Raw genomic sequence first — 23,243 nt, forward strand, 5'->3', positions numbered from 1 at the left:
AGACTGAAGTGTGGGGAGGAATCAGTGCCAGGAATGCTCAGAAAACAAACTGCCATGATTTTAACAGAAGAGGGAGCTCTATCAATTTGTAGAAAGTATCTGAAAATTTAGAAGGTATTCTAAAAATGTAAGAAATACTAGGAATTCCGTGGTGGTCCAGTGGTTAGGACTCCACGCTTCCACTGCAGGGGGCACGGGTTCCATCCCTGGTCCCAAAACTAAGATCCGTGTGGGCAGCCAAGAGAAAAAAAAAAAAAAAAGCAAGAAACACACCTGATACTAACAGAACATTGTTAATCAACTATACTCCAATATAAAATAATTTTAAAAAAGTAAAATGCAAGAAATTAAGTTTGCATGAAAGAGAATCAGTAAGCATAGAAGTTAAATTCCATACAGTTACTAAAAGTGAAAAAGGAAATAAGGAATAGAATAATATCTCTAAAGAGAGCAAAACAGAAAGACAACCTCAAACAACAGATGAAAAGTGGAATGTGCTATTTCTAAATAAGCTAAAAGGTATTAAAATTATGCAAGGCATGAAAGAATATGAATCAAAATTAGACTATAAATCCAGAACGACCAATCCCAAGACATACTCTCAACAATATTATTTGGCTTTAAAGGAAAAAAACCTTTGAATATATTGGATAAAAACTTACAACTCACTCAACTACACATTTGTTGCATGTAGTTTTCTTTACATGTGTCTTATTTTACAATAAAGATTTTTTAAATAAAGCAAAAGAAGGAAACTAAGAGTCTGTACCTATTATTTCAGGTGTCTTACATATTTTCTTATTCATAATGTATTTGTTTTACAGATGAAGAAAATGTCAGTTGCCTGGGGATAGGACTAAAATGTAAGTCTTTTCAAACCCCAAAATAATTAGCACTGCAGAAGAAAAGTGGGTAAATATGCATTATATTTCTGGAAGACTACCTTCAAAGTTATTTTACTTTTTAATATTTTGGTACTTAAAAGGGGTAAGCTTTATTACTTTAAAAAGTTTCCTTACATGAGTGAAATAATGTTCTGTTGATGTCTCTAAGAAAAGAACTATTATACTATATAAATGATTTTTTAAATTGAATTTCATCAATACTAAACTTATTCAGGTAGTTGCCTTTAAAAGCCCTTTCAAATTAGGAGCCTTCAATTGTTGAAATAAAATTAAAAGTTTTAGGGTTAAGAAAGATTTTAAAAATACCCACCCACACCCATTTTGGTGATCTGAGATTCTCAACTACTCAGAATAATCCTTTCATTATCAAAAGGCTACTGGAAGTTTGACCACGTTTATCTATCTAATCTCACCACACCTATAACTAAAAAAACAGTACAGTTTCTTCACAAAATTATCCAACATCTCAGGTACTTTAGATGAATCAACCTCACCAAAGGTTTTTCATAAGAGCCCATCACCGCACATACAATGCTGAACGAAGTTTGAGGCTACAACTAAAGGGTTAAAACAAAGAGACTATAGCTCTTGACCTTACCATATGCTTGTTATACCCTCCTTCTATTTTGAAAAATTTTGAACCTACAAAAAGTTGAAAGTATGGTACAATGAACAGCATCCTCCAACTAAATTTAACAATTAGTAACATTTTGCCACATTTGGTTTATTTCTACCTATATATATATACTTTTTCCCCTGAACAACTGGAAAGTAAATTGTAGATTTTTCATTCCCCAAAAATCTTTTCATCATGGACCTCCTACAAACTGGAACATTCCCCTGCATAACTACAATACCATTTTCACACCCAAGAAAGTTAACACTGATAGTATCTATAAACAAATTTTCCCAAATGTCACAAATACCTTTATGGCTTTTTTTTTCTTTAATTCCAGAACCCTATCAAAGACCACACACATTTTGCACACACATTAATCTAGAACTATTCACCTCTTCACATTTTTATGGTCTTTCATGACACTGACATTTTTTAAAGTTCAGAGTAGCTTTTTGTAGAATGACCCACCACCAGGATGGGTTTCCTGTCTCATGATTAGACTCCAGATAAACATTTTTTTTTGGCAACAACTTTACATTAGTGATGATTTTACGCTGCCTTCTCCTGATCTCATACAATGGCAAGGACACAATGTCACTTTGTTCCACTATTGGTAATACTGACTTTGATCACTTGGTTAACATGACTGTGTGCTTGAAAGAAAAAAAAAATCTGATTCAAGTCCTCCCCCTGCTTAAAACCCTATAGTGACTTTCCCTTAGAATAAAGTTCAATAAAGTCCAAAATACTTTCCAAGTCCTATGAGGCCTTGGCCTACTCTTTAGCCTAAACTGCTCTTTTAAACTCTCCACAGTCCCACAGAGTAGTATGCTGTCCTCTCTGAATCAATCTCAAACATGTCAACTGAAAGAAATAAAACATCTCTGAAATCATGCTATATCTTAAATTTTCCATTAGCCCAATGACAAAGCTGTCATTGCCATGGTCATAGTTATGTACAATTTGACATAAAATCCTTTAAGGGAAAGTGATTCCCGGAATCTCTCAGGAAATCTCCCTTAGAGCAGAAAGATGCCCCAAGAGTTCAGGGAAAGAAATACAGGTGAGCATGGCTGAAAGTCATCTAGAATAGACATGCTGGAGCTTTATGTAACTCACCAAGTACGCCATTTCTCTATGCATTCTATGAACAGTAAGAATGAGTAAGATCCCTGGAAAGTGTAGTGGCTCCTTATTCCTAGTGGTATGCCTGGACAAGTGCAACCCCTTAACACTTCAGTCAGCAAAACATTTAAAAACCGGGCTTCCCTGGTGGCGCAGTGGTTAAGAATCCACCTGCCAATGCAGGGGACACAGGTTCGATCCCTGGTCCAGGAAGATCCCACATGCCGTGGAACAACTAAGCCCTTGAGCCACAACTACTGAGCCTGTGTGCTGCAACTACTGAAGCCCGTGCGCCTAGGCGGGCCTAGGTGCTCCACAACGAGAAGCCACTGGAGTGAGAGGCTCGCACACCGCAACGAAGAGTAGCCCCCACTCACCACAACTAGAGAAAGTCCGCGTGCAGCAACAAAGACCCAACGCAGCCAAAAATAAATAAATAAATATATTAAAAAAAATAAAAATAAAAACCATTTGAAGGAGGACTGAGTTCTGGTTATTACCTGAAAAACTTCCACTGACATCTTCTGGTAAGAACAAAGAAGTGCTAGCGTCAAAAATTCCAGAATGAGTTCTCAGCGGCCTGGAAGAAAATCCCAGAAGTAACTGAGTACTCACAAGGAATAATGAATCATCAAAATTCCTGATGGAATAAGAGATCTGTGGAAAAACAGGACCTGGACAACTCAAGTCAAAAAATAATTCAGAAGAGTCAGGCTAAACATGAAGAAAGTTTAGAAATACTAAAACTAATTTATTTCATATAAATAGATATATAGACATGTTTTATCTATACCTAAGTAGTACGTAAGTCTTCTAAAAAAGTCTAAGTCTCTGAAATATATATAAAAAATTCTAGGTGCAATTACTGAATACAGGTGACATACAGTTGTTCATTTTACATAATAAATGTATAAAATGCCTTTAGAAAATGATGTCATACATCTGGTTAAGCAGCGCTTACTTATCATCGACTATTTCATGTTGCCTAAATTATGATCACTAAGTTTTGTTCCATTTGTCTTATAATTTCAATACATTTGTAGATACTAAGCATTATAAGCAAAAATTCTGATCACTCAATTCATCTGCATTCATTTTTCTCTATCTTGTTTAATCTAAGTATGCAACCTACAGACCTCTTCAGTAAATAGCTTCAATAAATTACTATTTTTTTAAGTTTTCAGTGTTCAACAGGTTTGGGAAATACAAGTCCCTAGTGACATAGAGCATTGTCTTAGCCTTTTACTGCTCCTGGTTTGTTAATGAGTTCATATGTTGAGGAAACACTTTTCCCTAATGAGATTTCAAGCTAGTAGTTATTCAATGTTCCTGCTTTGTTTCTACATGTTATGTGGGATCATGCTACTATGAATTCCATATTGCTTCTAATTTAATTACTTTTTCTCCTTTACTGAACCAATTTGTAGTAGTTCTGATTACAACTTCATCTTCTTTTGAATAAACAAATATGTCTCTTGATTCTTCAAAGTCATTCCAAATCTTCTTCTCCCCTTATGTATAACGGTGCCAACAGTTCCTTTCAAGTTCAAGTGGGCACTATTGCTGAGCATAATGAACAGTCTGAATGTACTATCTAAATCAATGAATTAAAAAGCGGTTTAGCTTGGATTCAGATACTACTACTAGCACCCACTTAAAAACAGCCAGACCCCATGTACACAAACTCTAAAACCGTGGAAATGGTTGAGGAATTTCAACTTCTCAGGTAAATTAAATATAGTTGTAATGCTAAATATAGTTCTAATGGGTTTAATTGATACATATGATCACTGGGTAAGAAAATAAACACACAACTGTTTATTACCTTTATTTTCCAACTTCAGGGGAAATAAAAATTTATTCCAGTGTCACAATTTCTAATTCCAATTTTTAAACCTTTTGAAATCAATTATATATTTTCCCCTTGGATTTCAATGACCCTAAAAGAGTCTTTCCAGAAAGTTATAGCAATGTTATTTGGCTGACAAACTATATTTATGTAGCCAGTTTTAAATTAAATAATTAAGAAAACTTGGCACTGTTGGCTAAAATCAAAGTACACTATCCTTTACCTTATGATTTTTCAATCCTTCAAAGTTTTATTATAGCTACTTTTCCCATTTGATGATGAGCATTAGCCAACGGAGGAACAAGGTTATCTCTAGATAAATCTAACCCACTATTAATTAGCCCAAATCATCCTACTTCTAAAAGTTGGCAATGTACACACACACACACACACAAACACACACAGAAACAACATTCAGTAACAACTGTTGTCATACCATTAAAATATTAGAAGGAAAAGTTTTGAACCATGTTCACTCTTATCTGTTTAGTTACACTCCTCACAGATTTTTTCTTTATATTGACCTTTAGTTTTCCTGACTGACTGCATTCCAATTGTGACTGAGATCTACTACTTTAACAAAAAATACTTCTTTGGATGGTGATTCAAGTGTGTGTTGCCTGTTCACATGAACAAGAACCAAAGGTTCTTTGCAAAGAGACAAAGAAATAGAAAGAATATTATAGATTTACATACCTAAACAGCCTCTCTTCAGTTCATCTCCCCATACTATCAGTATACTAAAGATAACCTCAGATGACACTTTTCATGCAGAGATGAAAGATAATCAAAGGGCTTTCTCTTCCTAAATATACTGAGTTTGCGAACAGACTCAATTTTGCCTTTAATTACTTTTCCTAAAATACTTTTAAGAAGTAGTTTTAGCTTAGATCTATACATTTTTTCCTAAGAAAAATTTTAAAGTTTAAGCGTAGAATGTCACAATTTCACAGGTATTTAGCACATGGTCCATTTTTCAAGATACAACTATTATACTCCATAAACCCAAACTCCTTTCTACATCTTGCCCTTTCTACTGTAACATGTGCCTGAACTACACTTTGTTGAAAATAATAATGAGTTAACAGAACTTGAAAAAATTATGCACAAAATTGGTGAAAGTTAGGGAAGGAATCAAGCATGCATTCTGCCTTTCTAGTATCAACTCTGCCACAAGTAACCACACAGTAAATGAAAGAAAGTTCTTTATAAACAGTTCCAGAAAGAATAGAATTAGAATATCACCATTTTGCAATCTCTCATAAAATAATGTGTTTAAGGCTACTGTGGTCCACAAAAGGATCAGTGCTGGTATGCAAACTGTTGCCAGTTCATAATAACAAAAGGTACATAAATTTTATATAAGCATTCATAAACTTATATAACAAGTTGACAGCAATTTTATTTCCTTGAATCTATAATAAAAATTTGGGGCTTTTACTTTCTATGTCTTAGAGTTTTAAATTTCTTTTGTCTAAAAGTTTATTGTATTTTGTAAAAATAGCAGTCATGGTAGGATTGGAAATTTTTTTTAAAAACTGGATCTTTATTGCAGATCTGTGAGAAGCACTGAACTAGGTGTTGGCTATTAAAATCATTAGGTTAAAGACTGATGAGAAATTTGATAACAGATGAATCAGATGGCAACACCCTGAATCAACCGATCAATCTTAACCTACGAAAATAGAGACAAGACATATGTAACTCTTTTTTTGTAACTGAAGTATAGTTGATTTACAATGTTGTTAATTTCTGCTGTACAGCAAAATGATTCAGTTATACATATATATACATTCTTTTTTTATATTCTTTTCCATTATGGTTTATCATAGGATATTGAATATAGTTCCCTGTGCTATACAGTAGGACCTTGTTGTTTATCCATTCTACATGTAATAGCTTACATCTGCTAACCCCAACCTCCCACTCATCCCTCCCTCAAACCCCTTCTCCCTTGGCAACCACAAGTCCGTTCTCTATGTCTGTGAGTCTGTTTCTTTTTCGTAGATAGGTTCTTTGGTGTCATATTTTAGATTCCACACATAATTGTTATCATGTGGTATTTGTCTTTCTCTTTCTGACTTACTTCACTTAGTATGACAATCTCTAGCTGCATCCACGTTGCTGCAAATGGCATTATTTTGTTCTTTATTATGGTTAAGTAATATTCCATTGTGTATATATACCACATCTTCTTTATCTATTCATCTGTTGATGGACATTTAGGATGCTTCCATGTCTTGGTTACTGTAAATAGTGCTGTTATGAACATAGGGGTACATGTATCTTTTCGAATTAGAGTTTTGTCTGGATATATGCCCAGGAGTGGGATTGCTGGATCACATGGTAATTCTATTTTAGTTTTATGAGGAACCTCCATAGTAGCTGCACCAACTTACATTCCCACCAACAGTGCAGGAGGGTTCCCATTTCTCCACACCCTCTCCAGCATTTGTTATTTGTAAACTTTTTAATGATGCCCATTCTGACCGGTGTGAGGTGGTACCTAACTATAGTTTTGATTTGCATTTCTCTAATAATTAGCAATGTTAAGCATCTTTTCATGTGCCTGTTGGCTATCTGTCTTTCTTCTTTGGAGAAATGTCTATTTAGGTCTTCTGCCCATTTTTCGATTGGGTTGTTTTTTGTTGTTGTTGAGTTGTATGAGCTGTTTGTATATTTTGGAAATTAAGCCCTTGTCAGTTGCATCATTTGCAAATATTTTCTCCCATCCTGTAGGTTGTCTTTTCGTTTTGTGTATGGTTTCCTTAGCTGTGCAAAAGCTTGTAAGTTTGACTAGGTCCCATTAGTTTATTTTTGTTTTTATTTCTATTGCCTTGGGAGACTGACCTAATAAAACACTGATACGATTTACAGACATATGTAATTCTTACTATGAGGCACTAAGTAAACGTATGTAAAGGAAAACTGACCACATGTTTATAACTGCTGAGGTGAGTGACAGAGACATTATACTCTTTGCTCTACTTGTGCATGTTTTTAAATTTTCCGTATGTAACAGACTACACTGGCCCTAATTCTTCACTATTCCCTACATCCATGCCTTTTGTCATGTCACTTTGCAGTTTGTCCTATTATAGGCAGAATATATCACTCTTGACACTGAGCTCAACCACGAGACCTGCTTTTGCCAATGTAATGAGGGCAGAAGTGATAGTGTGCCAAGCCTTAAGCCATTTTAATGTTCCTTGTCTCCTGTGCTTCTGCCATCATCATGAAAACACCAAGAGCCTACTTCTTGATCCAAGCAAAGGATGAGAGTAGTGAAGCTCAGCCGAGCTCACCCACAAACTCCTAAGCAAGAAGTAAGCATCACTTGTCTTTCTGAAAATGTTTCTAATACTACCTAAAGTGAAATTTTTAAAAAACCATCTAACACCAAAGCATCCACGGCAGGTTATGAATCAATAACAAATTATGATTCTGCTTTCCCTGGCCATATATAGCAGAAATATATAAGAATGTAGGGGAAATTGTACAAAATGGCTACCATTACGTTTAGTTCTCTACGACCTTGACTTCAAAATATACATTATACTGAACCTTTGGCTTTAGAGATTAAAATATAACTGCATACTTACCTCTTTTTTTTAAAGGGGGTAACTAATGAAGGAAAGACATCAGGGAAGAGAAACCACTTAGAGGCACTATTAAATAACCTCTGGAGAGCTAGGGCTGGTGAACTCAAGAGGTACCAGACTAGACAGGATAATATGCCTCACAGACAAACCAATAGAAATTTTCTTATCTAGTACCTGAAAATAGCTTTTCTATGAAAATACTACACCAAATCCAAGGTTGCATTTTTAAAACATTCAAACTTGTTAAATCCAGAATGCTTCAAATTCTATTTATTTTTTATCAACTTTATTGTCAAATTATTTTTTAATTTAAAATTCAAATTGCTACTACCAAATAAAGTAGTGGTTCATTTCTACTGGTTTTTATAAACCTGTCTAAAAGTAGCCCGTTTGTCCACAAACCACATACTATTTTGATTAAAATACAGCTGAGCAAGATACTTTAAAAATATCCTTAAGGATAAAATATTATAATGCAACTTTTTAAAAGTTTGTTTTACTATATCAAGATTTATCTCTTCCAAGCATCAAGTACCTATTATTACAGCCTAAATATTCCAAGCTGTAGGAAGTGGGGAATACCAAAACCTATCAGGGGCTATCTTCTGTTCCAGCAATTTCACTCCTAGGTGTTTATACAAGAGAAATGAACACCCAAGTCCACAAAAACTGGAAACAATCCAAATGGCCATCAATATGTGAATGGATAAACAAATTCTGGTATATCCATACAGTGGAATACTACATAATAATAAAAATGAACAAACTACTGATACACACAACATTGATAAATCTCAAAAACGTTATATTGAGTAAAAGAAGCCAGAATCATTGTATGATTCCACTGATATAAAATTCAAAAACAAACAAGACTAATGTATAGATACAGAAATCAGAACAGTGGTTGCTGCTGAAGGAGTGGAGGAACTGACTTCCAAGGGGCATGAGGGAACTTTGGGAGGGATGGAAATGTTCTGTATCTTGATTGGGGTAGGGGTTATGTGGGGATATATATTTGTCAAAACTCAAATTGTACACTTAAAGATCTGTGCACTTCACTACATGTACATTTTACCTCTACAAAAACAAGCAAAATAAATCACCTATTTGTGACCTTTTTCAAACTACCATTTCTCTCCACAAACTGAAAGACAATGTTACAATAAGCAACTGTTACCCTCAGCCTTCAGGGGCACTGGATGGTCAAGCTCTGCCATGGTGTCAATAACAAGGCCAACAGTCACTCAAACCTAAGAGACACTCCTGTTTCAAAACCAAAAACCTATCAAGTTAAATCCACTTATGTGGATGGATTAATCATCCATTAAAAGTTTATACTTTTATCCCTAAAAATTTTTAGTCTAACTCAAGCTACATCCACTCAAAGTATACCAATTACCTCTAAAAAAGCTATCTTCTTCAGTGTGATGCTCTAAGTCTTGTGCCTTATTTTGCCCAATTAGATGATGGACTTGGGAGGAACGTATCTCACAGTTCAATACAGTAATGCATTAATATGAAAATGATCCACTAAAATGTAAACTAGGGTCTCAGTCCAGAAACTGATCACACAAAGCAAGTTTAGTAAAAAATAAATGGTAGGGAATTCCCTGGTGGTCCAGTGGTTAGGACTCCCTGCTTCCACTGAAGGGGTCACGGGTTCAATCCCTGGTCAGGGAACTAAGATCTCACGTGCTGCTGGGCACAGCCAAAAAAAAAAAAAAAAAAAAAAAAGGGAATGGTATCCCAACTCATTCTTTGAGGCCAGAGTACTGTCCTGACACCAAAACCAAAGACATCACAAGAAAACTCCAAGCCATTATCTCTTTCTTTCTATATTTTGGCTGCATCGGGTCTTAGTTGTGGCACGCAGGATCTTTCGTGGTGGCGCACAGGCTTCTCTCTAGTTGTGGCGTGCAGGTCTTCTCTTCTCTACTTGTGGCACACGAGCTCAGTAGTTGCGGCGCACAGGCTTATTCGCCCTGCAGCATGTGGGATCTTGGTTCCATGACTAGGGATCGAACCCGTGTCTCCTGCATTGGAAGGCAGATTCTTTACCACTGGACCACCAGGGAAGTCCTCAAGCCATTATCTCTTATGAATGTAGATGTAAAAATCAACAAAATTAACAAACCAAATCCAGCAACTTACAAAAAAGGATTATACACCATGGCCAAGTGAGATTTATCCCAGGAATGCAAGTTTGGTTTAATATCTCAAAATCAATTAATCTAACGTATCCACACAATAAAGAACAAAAACCATATGATGATCAGAATATATGCAGAAAAAGCATTTGTCAAAAATCCAACATCTTAACATAATAAAGACAATCAACAAACAAAGAACAGAAGAAAATGCCCTCAATCTGATAAAGAGCATATATGAAAAACCCACAGCTAACTTTACACTTAATGGATAAAGACAAAATGCTTTCCCTCCAACTAAGATCAGGAACAAAGATTTCTGCCCTCACCACTTCTATGCAAAAGTATGAGGTATTAGGCAGGGCAATTAAGCAAGAAAATGAAATTAAAAGTATCTAGAGTGGAAAGGAAAAGTAAAACTATCTCTATTTGCAGATGACATGATCTTATATAAAGAAAATCCTGAGAGTTCCATTAATATACTATTAGAATAAATAAGTTTGGTAAGGTAGTAGGATACAAAATAAATACACAAAAATCAACTGTATACACTTGTAATAAACAATCCAAATACGTAATTAAGATAAAATTCCATTTACAATATCATCAAAAAGAATAAAACAATTTAACTAAAGAAGTACAAAACCTATACTTAAAAAGCTATGTAACACTACTGAAAGATTTAGACATAAGTGGGAAAACATCCCATGTATGCGTCAGAAAACTTAATACTGTTAAGATAGTACTAATCCCCGTACTGATCCACAGATTCAACGTGATCTCTATCAAAATCCTTTGCAGAAATTGATAAGCTTATCCTAAAATTCATATAGAAAGTCAAGGGACCCAGAATAGCCAAAACAAGCTTAGAAAAGAAGAACAAAGCTGGCAGACTCACATGTCCCAATTTCAAAGCTACAAAATGAAGACAATGTGATATTGGCAAAAGGACAGACATACAGATAATCGGACAGAACTGAGAGTCCAAAAATAAACGGTCAACTGATTTCTAAGGAGGGTGCCAAGGTCATTCAAAAGTAAAATAATAGTTTTTTCAAAAAACAGTACTGCAACAAGTGGATAGCCACAAATTTAAAAAATGAAGTTGGTACCTTGCCTTATAGCATATACAAAAATTAGCTAAAATAGATCAAAGACCTAAATATAAAAATTAAAGTTATAAAACTTTTAAAAAGCATAGGCAATTGCACAAACTCTTCAGGATCTTGAATTAAGAATGTTTCTTAGATATGACAACAAAAGCACAGTGACAAAATTTTAAAAAATAAGTAGCACTTCATGAAAACTAAAAGATTTTATGGGACTTCCCTGGTGGTCCAGTGGTTAAGAATCCGCCTTCCAATGCAGGGGACGCCTGTTCGATCCCTGGTCAGGGAACTAAGATTCCACATGTCACAGGGCAACTAAGTCCATGCACCACAACTACTGAGCCCGCATGCCACAACTAGAGAGAAGCCCGCATGCCATAACTTAAGACCTGACGCAACCAAAAATAAAATAAAATAAGTAAATAAACAAAATTAACTAGGCCTATTTAAAAAAAAATTTTTTTAAAAGCTTTTATTTGGCAGAAGACATCATTAAGAAAGTGAAAAACAACATACAGAATGGCAGAAAATATCTGCAAATCATATTTCTGATGAGACCTGTCACTAAAATAAAGAATTCTTACAACTCAATAAAAAGACAAATAACCCATCTTCAAAGTGGGCAAAAGACCTGAACAGACATTTCTTCCAATAAAATATACATGGTCAATAAGCACACAAAAAGATGCTCATGGGGCTCCCAATCCGGTTCCATCCGGTTCTCCCACCGCCCCCGCCGCGGGTCGCAGCAGCTCGGGCGGCGGGAGGAGCGGCAGCGGCCAGGCAGCCCAGCTTCGCGAAGGCTCTCGGCGCGCCGCGGCCCGCAGGCACCCGGCACGCGCCCGCCCCGCCGCCACGATGCCCAAGAGGAAGGTCAGCTCCGGCGAGGGGGCGGCGAAGGAGGAGCCCAAGAGGAGATCGGCGAGGTTGTCAGCTAAACCAGCTCCTGCAAAAGTGGAAACGAAGCCAAAAAAGGCGGCAGGAAAGGATAAATCTTCCGACAAAAAAGTGCAAACAAAAGGGAAAAGGGGAGCAAAGGGAAAACAGGCTGAAGTGGCTAACCAAGAGACTAAAGAAGACTTACCTGCAGAAAATGGAGAAACTAAAAATGAGGAGAGCCCAGCTTCTGATGAAGCAGGAGAGAAAGAAGCCAAGTCTGATTAATATCACACACCTGGTCCTATCAGTGGTCCCTGTTTCCCTTCTTGTACAATCCAGAGGAATATTTTTATCAACTATTTTGTAAATGCAAGTTTTTTAGTAGCTCTAGAAACATTTTTAAAAAGGAAGGAATCCCACCTCATCCCATTTTTTAAGTGTAAATGCTTTTTTTTAAGAGGTGAAATCATTTGCTGGTTGTTTATTTTTTGGTACAACCAGAAAATAGTGGGATATTGAATATGGGAGGCTTTGATTGTCTTGGGTGTCAGCTGAACATTCCACAGATGGGGGGTAGCTTTTCTATCCTATAATACAAAGCATACTAAATGGCAGTTTGGAGTCAGTTGTGCATTTAATGTCTTAAACACTTTAAATTACTTCTCTTCCCACGTTGTTTTTGGTAGAATTGTTTCCTAAAGCAAACCACTCACCCCTTGATCTTGGCTCACCTGGGCAGAATTTTGTGCACTCTGTATGTAACAACTTTGGTCGTGGTAGTCCAGTTCTTCTAGTAACTGTTAATGTGCTGTGAACGATTGACAATTTGAGTATGTAGTGTACATGATATTAAATTGTGAATTAGTGGGACTTACGATGTAACAGCATATCAATATTTGAAGATGTTGGTACTTGATATCCTGCGAAGGAAAATTTGCCCCCAAATTTTAAGCTGGAAAGTCACTGGAATAACTGTTCAGAAAAGAATCACAACTACATGATTTTTTAGGTTTTTGGTACGTATGTTGAGAATTGTGTACAAATTGAAATGTCTGTGTACTGATCCTCAAAACAACCAATAAAATCTCAATTATGAAAGAGAAAAAAAAAAAAAAAAAAAAAAGATGCTCATGATCATCCTTCAGTAGGGAAATGCAAATCAAAACCACAGTGAAATACCACTTCATACTCACTATGATGGCTATAATCAAAAAGACATGTGTTAACAAGGATGTGGAGAAATTGGAACCTCATATACTGCTGTCAGAAATGTAAAATACTGCAGCCACTTTGGAAAACAAATACTGCAGCTGCTTTGGAAAACAGTCTGACAGTTCACCGAAAGATTAAACATAAAATTACTACATGACCCAGCAATTCCCCTTCTAGGTATATACCCATGAGAAATGAAAAGTTATTTCTATATAAAAACCTATACAGGAATATTAATAGCAGCATTATCCATAATAGCCAAACAATGTAAACAACCCAATGTCCATCCACTGATGAATAGATAAATAAAAGGTGCTATATCCATACAATGGAATACTATTTGCTAATAAAAAGGAATAAAGTACTTATACATACTACCAGATGTATGAACTTTGAAATCATTGTTAAGTAAAAGAAGCCAGTCACAAGAGACCACATATTGTAAGATTCTAGTCATATAAAATGTCCAAAGTAGGCAAATCTATAGAAAATAGATTAGTAGTTGCCTAAGGTTGGGAGGGAGAGGCGGGGGGTGGGGGGAATGAGGACTGACTGCTAAAGGGTACCGGATTTCTTCTGCGGGTAATGAGAATGTTTAAAAATCGACTGTGGTGATGGCTGCACAAATCTGTGAATATACTAATAACTACTGAATTGTGCCCTTTAAATGGGGGGGGGGGCAGAATTTTATGGTATTTGAATTATATCTGAATTAAGCTTTTACAAAAATAAATTTTTTTGAGAAAAGTATGGTAGAATCTAGGTGGTGGACACAAATGTTGACTAAAATTTCTTTTAACTTGCTTGTCTGAAATTTTTCATGAAATGTTAAAAGCAGGAAAAATCACAGCATAAAAAAGTTTCACTATTACCAATAATATACCAAAACAATGATCTATCCACAACCATTTTTATGCATCAAGAGTCTCCCAAATTAATTAGGGATTGTTCACCCAAAAGTTGTCCAAAGCAGATTTTAGAATTCTGGAGTCCCTGATTTACATTCACAACGAAAACTCAGAGGATAAGAATTAGTTCTCCAAATTACAAACAAGGTGAGGGTGACTTAATTTTACGTAAACCTCCGTTGAGTTTTGAGAATAAAAAGGATTCTGTTCTCCTGTTGACAAACAGGACAAATAGGGAATTTTACATGTCCAGGCAGTTTTAAAGGTTTGGGAAACATCCTCTGCAAATGTTATGGCAGACTAGAGCAGATTATTTTACCTTTTGGTCAGTTTCAACATTGCTGGTTCTCAAGTTTTAGAAAGCAAGTAATTTGACACTGAATTTTTTTTTTTTTTTTTGGCCGTGTTGGGTCTTCGTTGTTGCGCGCCGGTTTTCTCTAGTTGCAGCAAGCGAGGGCTACTCTTCGTTGGGGTGCGCATGCTTCTCATTGTGGTGGCTTCTGTTGCTGCGGAGCACGGGCTCTAGGCACGCAGGCTTCAGTAGTTGAAGCATGCGGGCTCAGTAGTTGCGGCATGCGGGCCCTAAAGTTAGCAGGTTTCGGTAGTTGTGGCAGGTGGGCTCAGTAGTTGCAGTGCAGGCTCCAGGGTGCACGGGCTTCAGTAGTTGTGGCTCACGGGCTCTAGAGCGCAGGCTCAGTAGTTGTGGCGCATGGGCTTAGCTGCTCCACAGCATGTGGGATCTTCCCAGACCAGGGATCGAACCCATGTCCCCTACATTGGCAGGCAGATTCTTAACCACTGCGCCACCAGGGGAGTCCTGACACTCAATTTTTAAGAAGTTTAGAATAACTCCCAAAATAGTTACTAATTCAGAAAAAAACTATTTTAATGTATATACATTAGGCTTGAATTTTAGCCAAATTTTAAATACATGTCACTAGAGAAATCAAGATCCAAATTCAGGATGATATGTACTCTGTAACTGGAGTGACCATATGGCCCAGTTTGCCCAGGACTGTACTAATTTACAGCTGTTATTCCCACATCCCATCCAACTTAACAACTGTCTCATGTTTTCCATTTTTTAAATATTATTATGAATAACTGCATTAAAGTAAGATAGTATGGGTTTGCTATATTTCCACTTTATACTTCCACCTTCTACCATGGCTTTGCCTAGTACTCTGTGGAGTGCAGGTGCAGTTAACAGAGTTCTCACTTCAACTTCTGGTTCAATCTAAAAGCCAACCACTGAGAACCCATCTCTCTCTTTCCTGACCCTTTCCTGATCAAAGAAGTACACTTGGACACTAACTCTATCCAGTTATGGGTGCTGATAGCAGAGTGTTTGAAGCTGCTGTCCCGGCCAGCCACTTGGTGTACATGCTAGTTGTGCCACAGCCATTCTTCAGCTTGCAAAATGCGCATAACCTCCAGGCCTCCATCAGCTGGGTCAGTGGGATATGTAAGGTGTTCGTGAAATACATGTAGGAAAGAGACTCTGTGTATTCCTGTGCATAATGTACAGAGAGAGTAATCTGCACTTAATGCTACAGTAGTTTTGCTATTTATTTAACTGGATTTACACAATACAGCAAATATTTATTTTATTTGGTAACATTTCACAGCAATTATTATAAATTTAAATTATTTTTAGCATTTCCTTTTATGCTCAAGTGCCCCAGTTTACACAAAGAGTATATGGTCACACTACAATAAACAAAGACCTTATTCCCTATCAAGTTGTAGTGGACTACATGAGGGAATTTACAGACATAACTACATAAAGCATCTCCTGGGTCCTCAAAACCATGAACCCGAAGGGATGGCAAGGGTCAGCCAACCAGAAAACTAATATCACACTATTACTATAGTAAAGCTATTTTTGAACTGCTGTGATTCTTAAACAAATACAAAAAAAATCCACCAATTCTACATGGGAAGAACATTCTACACAACCTAGAACTATATATGTGACACAAAGATTCTAAGTTCTATTACTTCTTCATTGATTCATAAAGTGCTTCAGAATCATAAAGTGCTTCAGAATCACATATTAACCCTGAGGACTTCATTGACTTTGAGCATCTAAACAGAGTTTAGGTTAGAAGGAGGCATGAAAACAGTTTAAGTACCTTAACAAAGAAAAACTCCATGGTTTTGGATAGCAAATAATTATTCATTACTTCAAACGGCATCCTTTAAAATATACCATTAAATAGCCTTAAAAAGTATCAAACACATTTGAACGAGTATAGGACAAAACTATGTATATTTTTAATTCTTAAAAGACAATTATTTTCCTTAAGAGACAAGTTGGCCCAAGGTGATCTGAGGTTCCTGGAGGAATCTCAAAACCTTTCAAGTCTAAGAACAGAGAAGAATAAAAACCATTCCTTTTGTCTGTAACAGCTCTTCCTTAACAGATAGGACAAAATCTGGAGGGAAAAAAAATATCCAACTTTGACCTTTGAAAAAAATGTACTATAGGGTTATCATAGAAGGATAGTTTTTCCATTCTCAATGCACCCCAAATAAAAATCTCAGGTCATCTTTTCATTCAGTTCAAAACTTAAATTTGAAAATGGCAAATTTAAATTTTCAACATTAGATGTCATTAAAGATTCTATATCACATGCAATCAATAAGTATTTACAATAAAAAACCTTTAATCCAAGTATGATATACCCTAGTCTACATCTCAGTGAAGGTGGTGGGGCAGGTCCTACATCTACTCCAAAAGAGTCTAAGGTTTAGGAAGAGACCTTCAAGATGGCGGAGGAGTAAGACATGGAGATCACCTTCCTCCCCACAGATACATCAGAAATACATTTACATGTGGAACACTCCTACAGAACACCTACTGAACGCTGGCAGAAGACCTCAGACTTCCCAAAAGGGTAGTGGTGCTCCGGCCGGGTGTCAGGCCTGTGCCTCTGAGGTGGGAGAGCCGAGTTCAGGACACTGGTGCACCAGAGACCTCCCGGCTCCACGTAATATCAAACAGCGAAAGCTCTCCCAGAGATCTCCATCTCAACGCTAAGACCCAGCTCCACTCAACAAACAGCAAGCTACAGTGCTGGATACCCTATGCCAAACAACTAGCAAGACAGGAACACAACCCCACCCATTAGCAGAGAGGCTGCCTAAAATCATAAGGTCACAGACACCCCAAAACACACCAATGGACGCAGTCCTGCCCACCAGAAAGACGAGATCCAGCCTCATCCACCAGAACACAGGCGCTAGTCCCCTCCACCAGGAAGCCTACACAACCCACTGAACCAACCTGAGCCACTAGTGGCAGACAACAAAAACAACGGGAACTACGAACCTGCAGCCTGTGAAAAGCAGACCCCAAACATAGTAAATTAAGCAAAATGAGAAGACAGAGAAACACACATCATATGAAACAGCAAGGTAAAAACCCACCAGACCAAACAAATGAAGAGGAAATAGGCAGTCTACCTGAAAAAGAATTCAGAATAATGATAGTAAAGATGATCCAAAATCTTGGAAATAGAATAGACAAAATGCAAGAAACATTTAACAAGGACCTAGAAGAACTAAAGAGGAACCAAGCAACGATGAAAAACACAATAAATGAAATTAAAAATACTCTAGAAGGGATCAATAGCAGAATAACTGAGGCACAAAAATGGTTAAGTGACCTTATCCATTTTATCTATTGAGATAGATAGAAAGATAAAATAGTAGAAATAACTACTGCAGAGCAAAATAAAAAAGACTGAAAAGAACTGAAGACAGTCTTAGAGACTTCTGGGACAACATTAAATGCACCAACATTCTATAGGGGTCCCAGAGGAGAAGAGAAAAAGAAAGGGACTGAGAAAATATTTGAAGAGATTATAGTTGAAAACTTCCCTAACATGGGAAAGGAAACAGCCACCCAGATCTAGGAAGAGCAGAGAGTCCCATACAGGATAAATCCAAGGAGAAACATGCCAAGACGCATATTAATCAAACTATCAAAAATTAAATACAAAGAAAAAATATTAAAAGCAGCAAGGGAAAAACAACAAATAACATACAAGGGAATCCCCATAAGATTAAAAGCTGATCTTTCAGCAGAAACTCGGCAAGCCAGAAGGGAGTGGCAGGACATATTTAAAGTGATGAAAGGGAAAAACGTACAAACAAGATTACTCTACCCAGCAAGGATCTCATTCAGATTCAACAGAGAAATTAAAAACTTTATAGAAAAGCAAAAGCTAAGAGAATTCAGCACCACCAAACCAGCTTTACAACAAATGTTAAAGGAACTTCTCTAGGCAGGAAACACAAGAGAAGGAAAAGACCTGCAATAACAAACCCAAAACAATTAAGAAAATGGTCACAGGAATATGCATATCGATAATTAGCTTAAATGTGAAAGGATTAAATGCTCCCACCAAAAGACACAGACTGGTTGAATGGATACAAAAACAACACCCATATAGATACTGCCTACAAGAGACCCACTTCAGACCTAGGGACACATACAGACTGAAAGTGAGGGGATGGAAAAAGATATTCCATGCAAATGGAAACCAAAAGAAAGCTGGAGTAGCAATACTCATATCAGATAAAATAGACATTAAAATAAAGAATGTTGCAAGAGACAAGGAAGGACACTACATAATGATCAAGGGATCAATCCAAGAAGAAGATATAACAATTATAAATATATATGCACCCAACATAGGAGCATCTCAATACATAAGGCAACTGCTGACAGCTATAAAAGAGGAAATCGACAGTAACACAATCATAGTGGGAGACTTAAACACCTCACTTACACCAATGGACAGGTGCTCCAGACAGAAAACTAATAAGGAAACATAAGCTTTAAATGACACAACAGACCAGATAGATTTAATTGATATTTATAGGACATTCCATCCAAAAACAGCAGATTACACTTTCTTCTCAAGTGCACACGGCACATTCTCCAGGATAGATCATATCTTGGGTCACAAATCAAGCCTTGGTAAGTTTAAGAAAATTGAAATCGTATCAAGTATCTTTTCCAACCACAATGCTGTAAGACTAGATATCAATTACAGGAAGAAATCTATAAAAAATACAAACACATGGAGGCTAAACAATACACTACTTAATAACCAAGAGATCACTGAAGAAATCAAAGAGGAAAGCAAAAAATACCTAGAAACAAATGACAATGAAAACACAATGACCCAAAACCTATGGGATGCAGCAAAAGCAGTTCTAAGAGGGAAGTTTAGAGCAATACAATCCTACAACAAGAAACAAGAAACATCTCAAATAAAGAACCTAACCTTACACCTAAAGAAATTAAAGAAAGAAGAACCAAAAAACCCCAAAGTTAGCAGAAGGAAAGAAATCATAAAGATCAGATCAGAAATAAATGAAAAAGAATTGAAGGAAACGGTAGCAAAGATCAATAAAACTAAAAGCTGGTTCTTTGAGAAGATAAACAAAATTGATAAACCTCTAGCCAGACTCATCAAGAAAAAAAGGGAGAAGACTCAAATCAATAGAATTAGAAATGAAAAAAGAGAAGTAACAACTGACACTGAAGAAATACAAAAGATCATGAAACATTACTACAAGCAACTATATGCCAATAAAATGGACAACCTGGAAGAAATGGACAGATTCTTAGAAATGCACAACCTTCCGAGACTGAACCAGGAAGAAAAAGAAAATATAAACAGACCCATCACAAGCACTGAAGTTGAGACTGTGATTAAAAATCTTCCAACAAACCAAAGCCCAGGACCAGATGGCTTCGCAGGTGAATTCTATCAAACATTTAGAGAAGAGCTGACACCTATCCTTCTCAAACTCCTCCAAAACACAGCAGAAGAAAGAACACTCCCAAACTCATTCTACGAGGCCACCATCAACCTGATACCAAAATCCGACAAAGATGTCACGAAGAAAAAAAACTACAGGCCAATATCACTGATGAACATAGATGCAAAAATCCTCAACAAAATACTAGCAAATAGAACCCAACAGCACATTAAAGGGATCATACACCATGATGAAGTGAGGTTTATCCCAGGAATGCAAGGATTCTTCAATATACGCAAATCAATCAATGTGATAAACCATGTTAACAAATTGAAGGAGAAAAACCATATGATCATCTCAATAGATGCAGAAAAAGCTTTTGACAAAATTCAACACCCATTTATGATAAAAACCCTCCAGAAAGTAGGCACAGAGAGAACGTACCTCAACATAATAAAGGCCATATATGACAAACCCACAGCCAACATCATTCTCAATGGTGACAAATTGAAACCATTTCCTCTAAGATCAGGAACAAGACAAGGTTGTCCACTCTCACCACTATTATTCAACATAGTTTTGGAAGTTTTAGCCATAGCATTCAGAGAAGAAAAAGAAAAAAAAGGAATCCAAATCGGAGAAGAAGTAGTAAAGCTGTCACTGTTTGCAGATGACATGATAATATACAGAGAGAATCCTAAAGATGCTACCAGAAAACTACTAGAGCTAATCAATGAATTTGGTAACTAGCAGGATACAAATTAATGTACAGAAATCTCTTGCATTCCTATACATTAATGATGAAAAATCTTAAAGAGAAATTAAGGAAACACTCCCATTTACCACTGCAACAAAAAGAATAAAATACCTAGGACTAAACCTACCTAAGGAGACAAAACACCTGTATGCAAAAAACTATAAGACACTGATGAAAGAAATTAAAGATGATACCAACAGATGGAGAGATATACCATGTCCTTGGACTGGAAGAATCAACACTGTGAAAATGACTATACTACCCAAAGCAATCTACAAATTCAATGCAATCCCTATCAAACTAGCACTGGCATTTTCCCCAGAACTAGAGCAAAAAATTTGACAATTTGTATGGAAACACAAAAGACCGCGAACAGCCAAAGCAATCTTGAGAAAGAAAAACGGAGCTGGAGGAATCAGGCTCCGGGACTTCAGACTATACTACAAAGCTACAGTAATCAACACAGTATGGTACTGGCACAAAAACAGAAATACAGATCAATGGAACAGGATAGAAAGCCCAGAGATAAACCCACACACATATCGTCACCTTATTTTTGATAAAGGAGGCAACAATATACAATGGAGAACAGACAGCCTCTTCAATAGTGGTGCTGGGAAAACTGGACAGCTACATGTTAAAGAATGAAATTAGAACGCTCCCTAACACCATACACAAAAATAAACTCAAAATGGATTAAAAACCTAAATGTAAGGCCAGACACTACAAATCTCTCAGAGGAAAACATAGGCAGAACACTCTATGACATAAATCACAGCAAGCTCCTTTTTGACCCACCTCCTAGAGAAATGGAAATAAAAACAAAAATAAACAAATGGGACCTAATGAAACTTAAAAGCTTCTGCACAGCAAAGGAAACCATAAACAAGATGAAAAGACAGCCCTCAGAATGGGAGAAAATATTTGTAAATGAAGCAACTGACAAAGGATTAATCTCCAAAATTTACGAGCAGCTCATGCAAGCTCAATATCAAAAAAACAAACAACCCAATCCAAAACTAGGCAGAAGACCTAAATAGACATTTGTCCAAAGAAGATTGCCAACAAACACATGAAAGGATGCTCAACATCACTAATCATTAGAGAAATGCAAATCAAAACTACAATGAGATATCACCTCACACCGGTCAGAATGGCCATCATCAAAAAATCTACAAACAATAAATGCTGGAGAGGGTGTGGAGCAAAGGGAACCCTCTTGCCCTGTTGGTGTGAATGTAAATTGATACAGCCACTATGGAGAACAGTATGGAGGTTCCTTAAAAAACTAAAAATAGAACTACCATATGACCCAGCAATCCCACTACTGGGCATATACCCTGAGAAAACCAGAATTCAAAAAGAGTCATGTACCACAATGTTCATTGCAGCACTATTTACAATTGCCAGGACACGGAAGCAAGCTAAGTGTCCATCAACAGATGAATGGATAAAGAAGATGTGGGACATATATACAATGGAATATTACTGAGCCATAAAAAGAAACAATATTGAATTATTATTTGTAGCGAGGTGGATGGTCCTAGAGACTGTCATACAGAGTGAAGTCAGTCAGAAAGAGAAAAATAAATACCGTACGCTAACACATATATATGGCATCTAAAAAAAAAAGGTTCTGAAGAACCTAGGGGCAGGACAGGAATAAAGATGCAGACGTAGAGAATGGACTTGAGGACACAGGGAGGGGGAAGGGTAAGCTGGGGCGAAGTGAGAGAGTGGCATGGACATATATACACTACCAAATGTAAAATAGATAGCTAGCGGGAAGCAGCTGCATAGCACAGGGAGATCAGCTCAGTGCTTTGTGACCACCTAGAGGGGTGGGATAGGGAGGGTGGGAGGGAGACACAAGAGGGAGGAGATATGGGGATATATGTATATGTATAGCTGATTCACTTTGTTATAAAGCAGAAACTAACACACCATTGTAAAGCAATTATACTCCAATAAAGATGTTAAAAAAAAAAAAAAAGTCTAAGGCTTAGATGGGACCAAAAGTGGGAAACTTGACAAGTAGTCCAAAGAACTTTACTCTCATAGTCTTGCCTTAATAAAACTGAAAAAAGTTACTATGTCTAATGTTTGCTACATACATATATTCATATAAAACACTGAATAGTTGTAAAAACTTTTTAAAGAAAAGCTGACTGCCTATGCTCTTGTTTATATGAGATAAGATCTTAACTAAATAACATTATATCAGCTCTTTAAGGAAAAGAATAATCTCTGCCTTGGATGGTTAACCAAAGTAGCCCTGAAGAAAAAGAAAAGCCAGCTATGTTTTTTCAGCTTAGGAAGCTAGAACTCATAAAGGTCCTTTCCAGCTCTA

At 36.7% G+C, this 23,243-nt stretch overlaps 2 protein-coding genes across 4 annotated transcripts in view; one reads left to right on the plus strand and one right to left on the minus strand.

The window, feature by feature from the left end:
* GMPS (guanine monophosphate synthase) overlaps nucleotides 1–23,243 on the minus strand; it is a 94,075-nt gene that overhangs the window by 66,533 nt on the left and 4,299 nt on the right. Inside the window, exon 1 of one of the 3 annotated variants that reach the window (XM_061193522.1) lies at nucleotides 3,150–3,208. The exons of the other annotated variants lie outside the window; for them this stretch is intronic. Within the exon in view, the coding sequence (XP_061049505.1) occupies nucleotides 3,150–3,170 (21 nt within the window). The 5' untranslated portion in view covers nucleotides 3,171–3,208. Of the gene's footprint in view, nucleotides 1–3,149; nucleotides 3,209–23,243 lie in introns of those variants that run through there. 3 annotated transcript variants of the gene reach the window in all.
* On the plus strand, nucleotides 12,086–12,608 carry LOC133093596 (non-histone chromosomal protein HMG-14-like). Its single transcript, XM_061193519.1, has one exon. The coding sequence runs from the start codon at nucleotides 12,215–12,217 to the stop codon at nucleotides 12,518–12,520; it is 306 nt and encodes a 101-aa protein (XP_061049502.1). The 5' UTR covers nucleotides 12,086–12,214; the 3' UTR covers nucleotides 12,521–12,608.

This window comes from Eubalaena glacialis, chromosome 6 (assembly GCF_028564815.1).
Source record: "Eubalaena glacialis isolate mEubGla1 chromosome 6, mEubGla1.1.hap2.+ XY, whole genome shotgun sequence".
Taxonomy (NCBI): Eukaryota; Metazoa; Chordata; class Mammalia; order Artiodactyla; family Balaenidae; genus Eubalaena; species Eubalaena glacialis.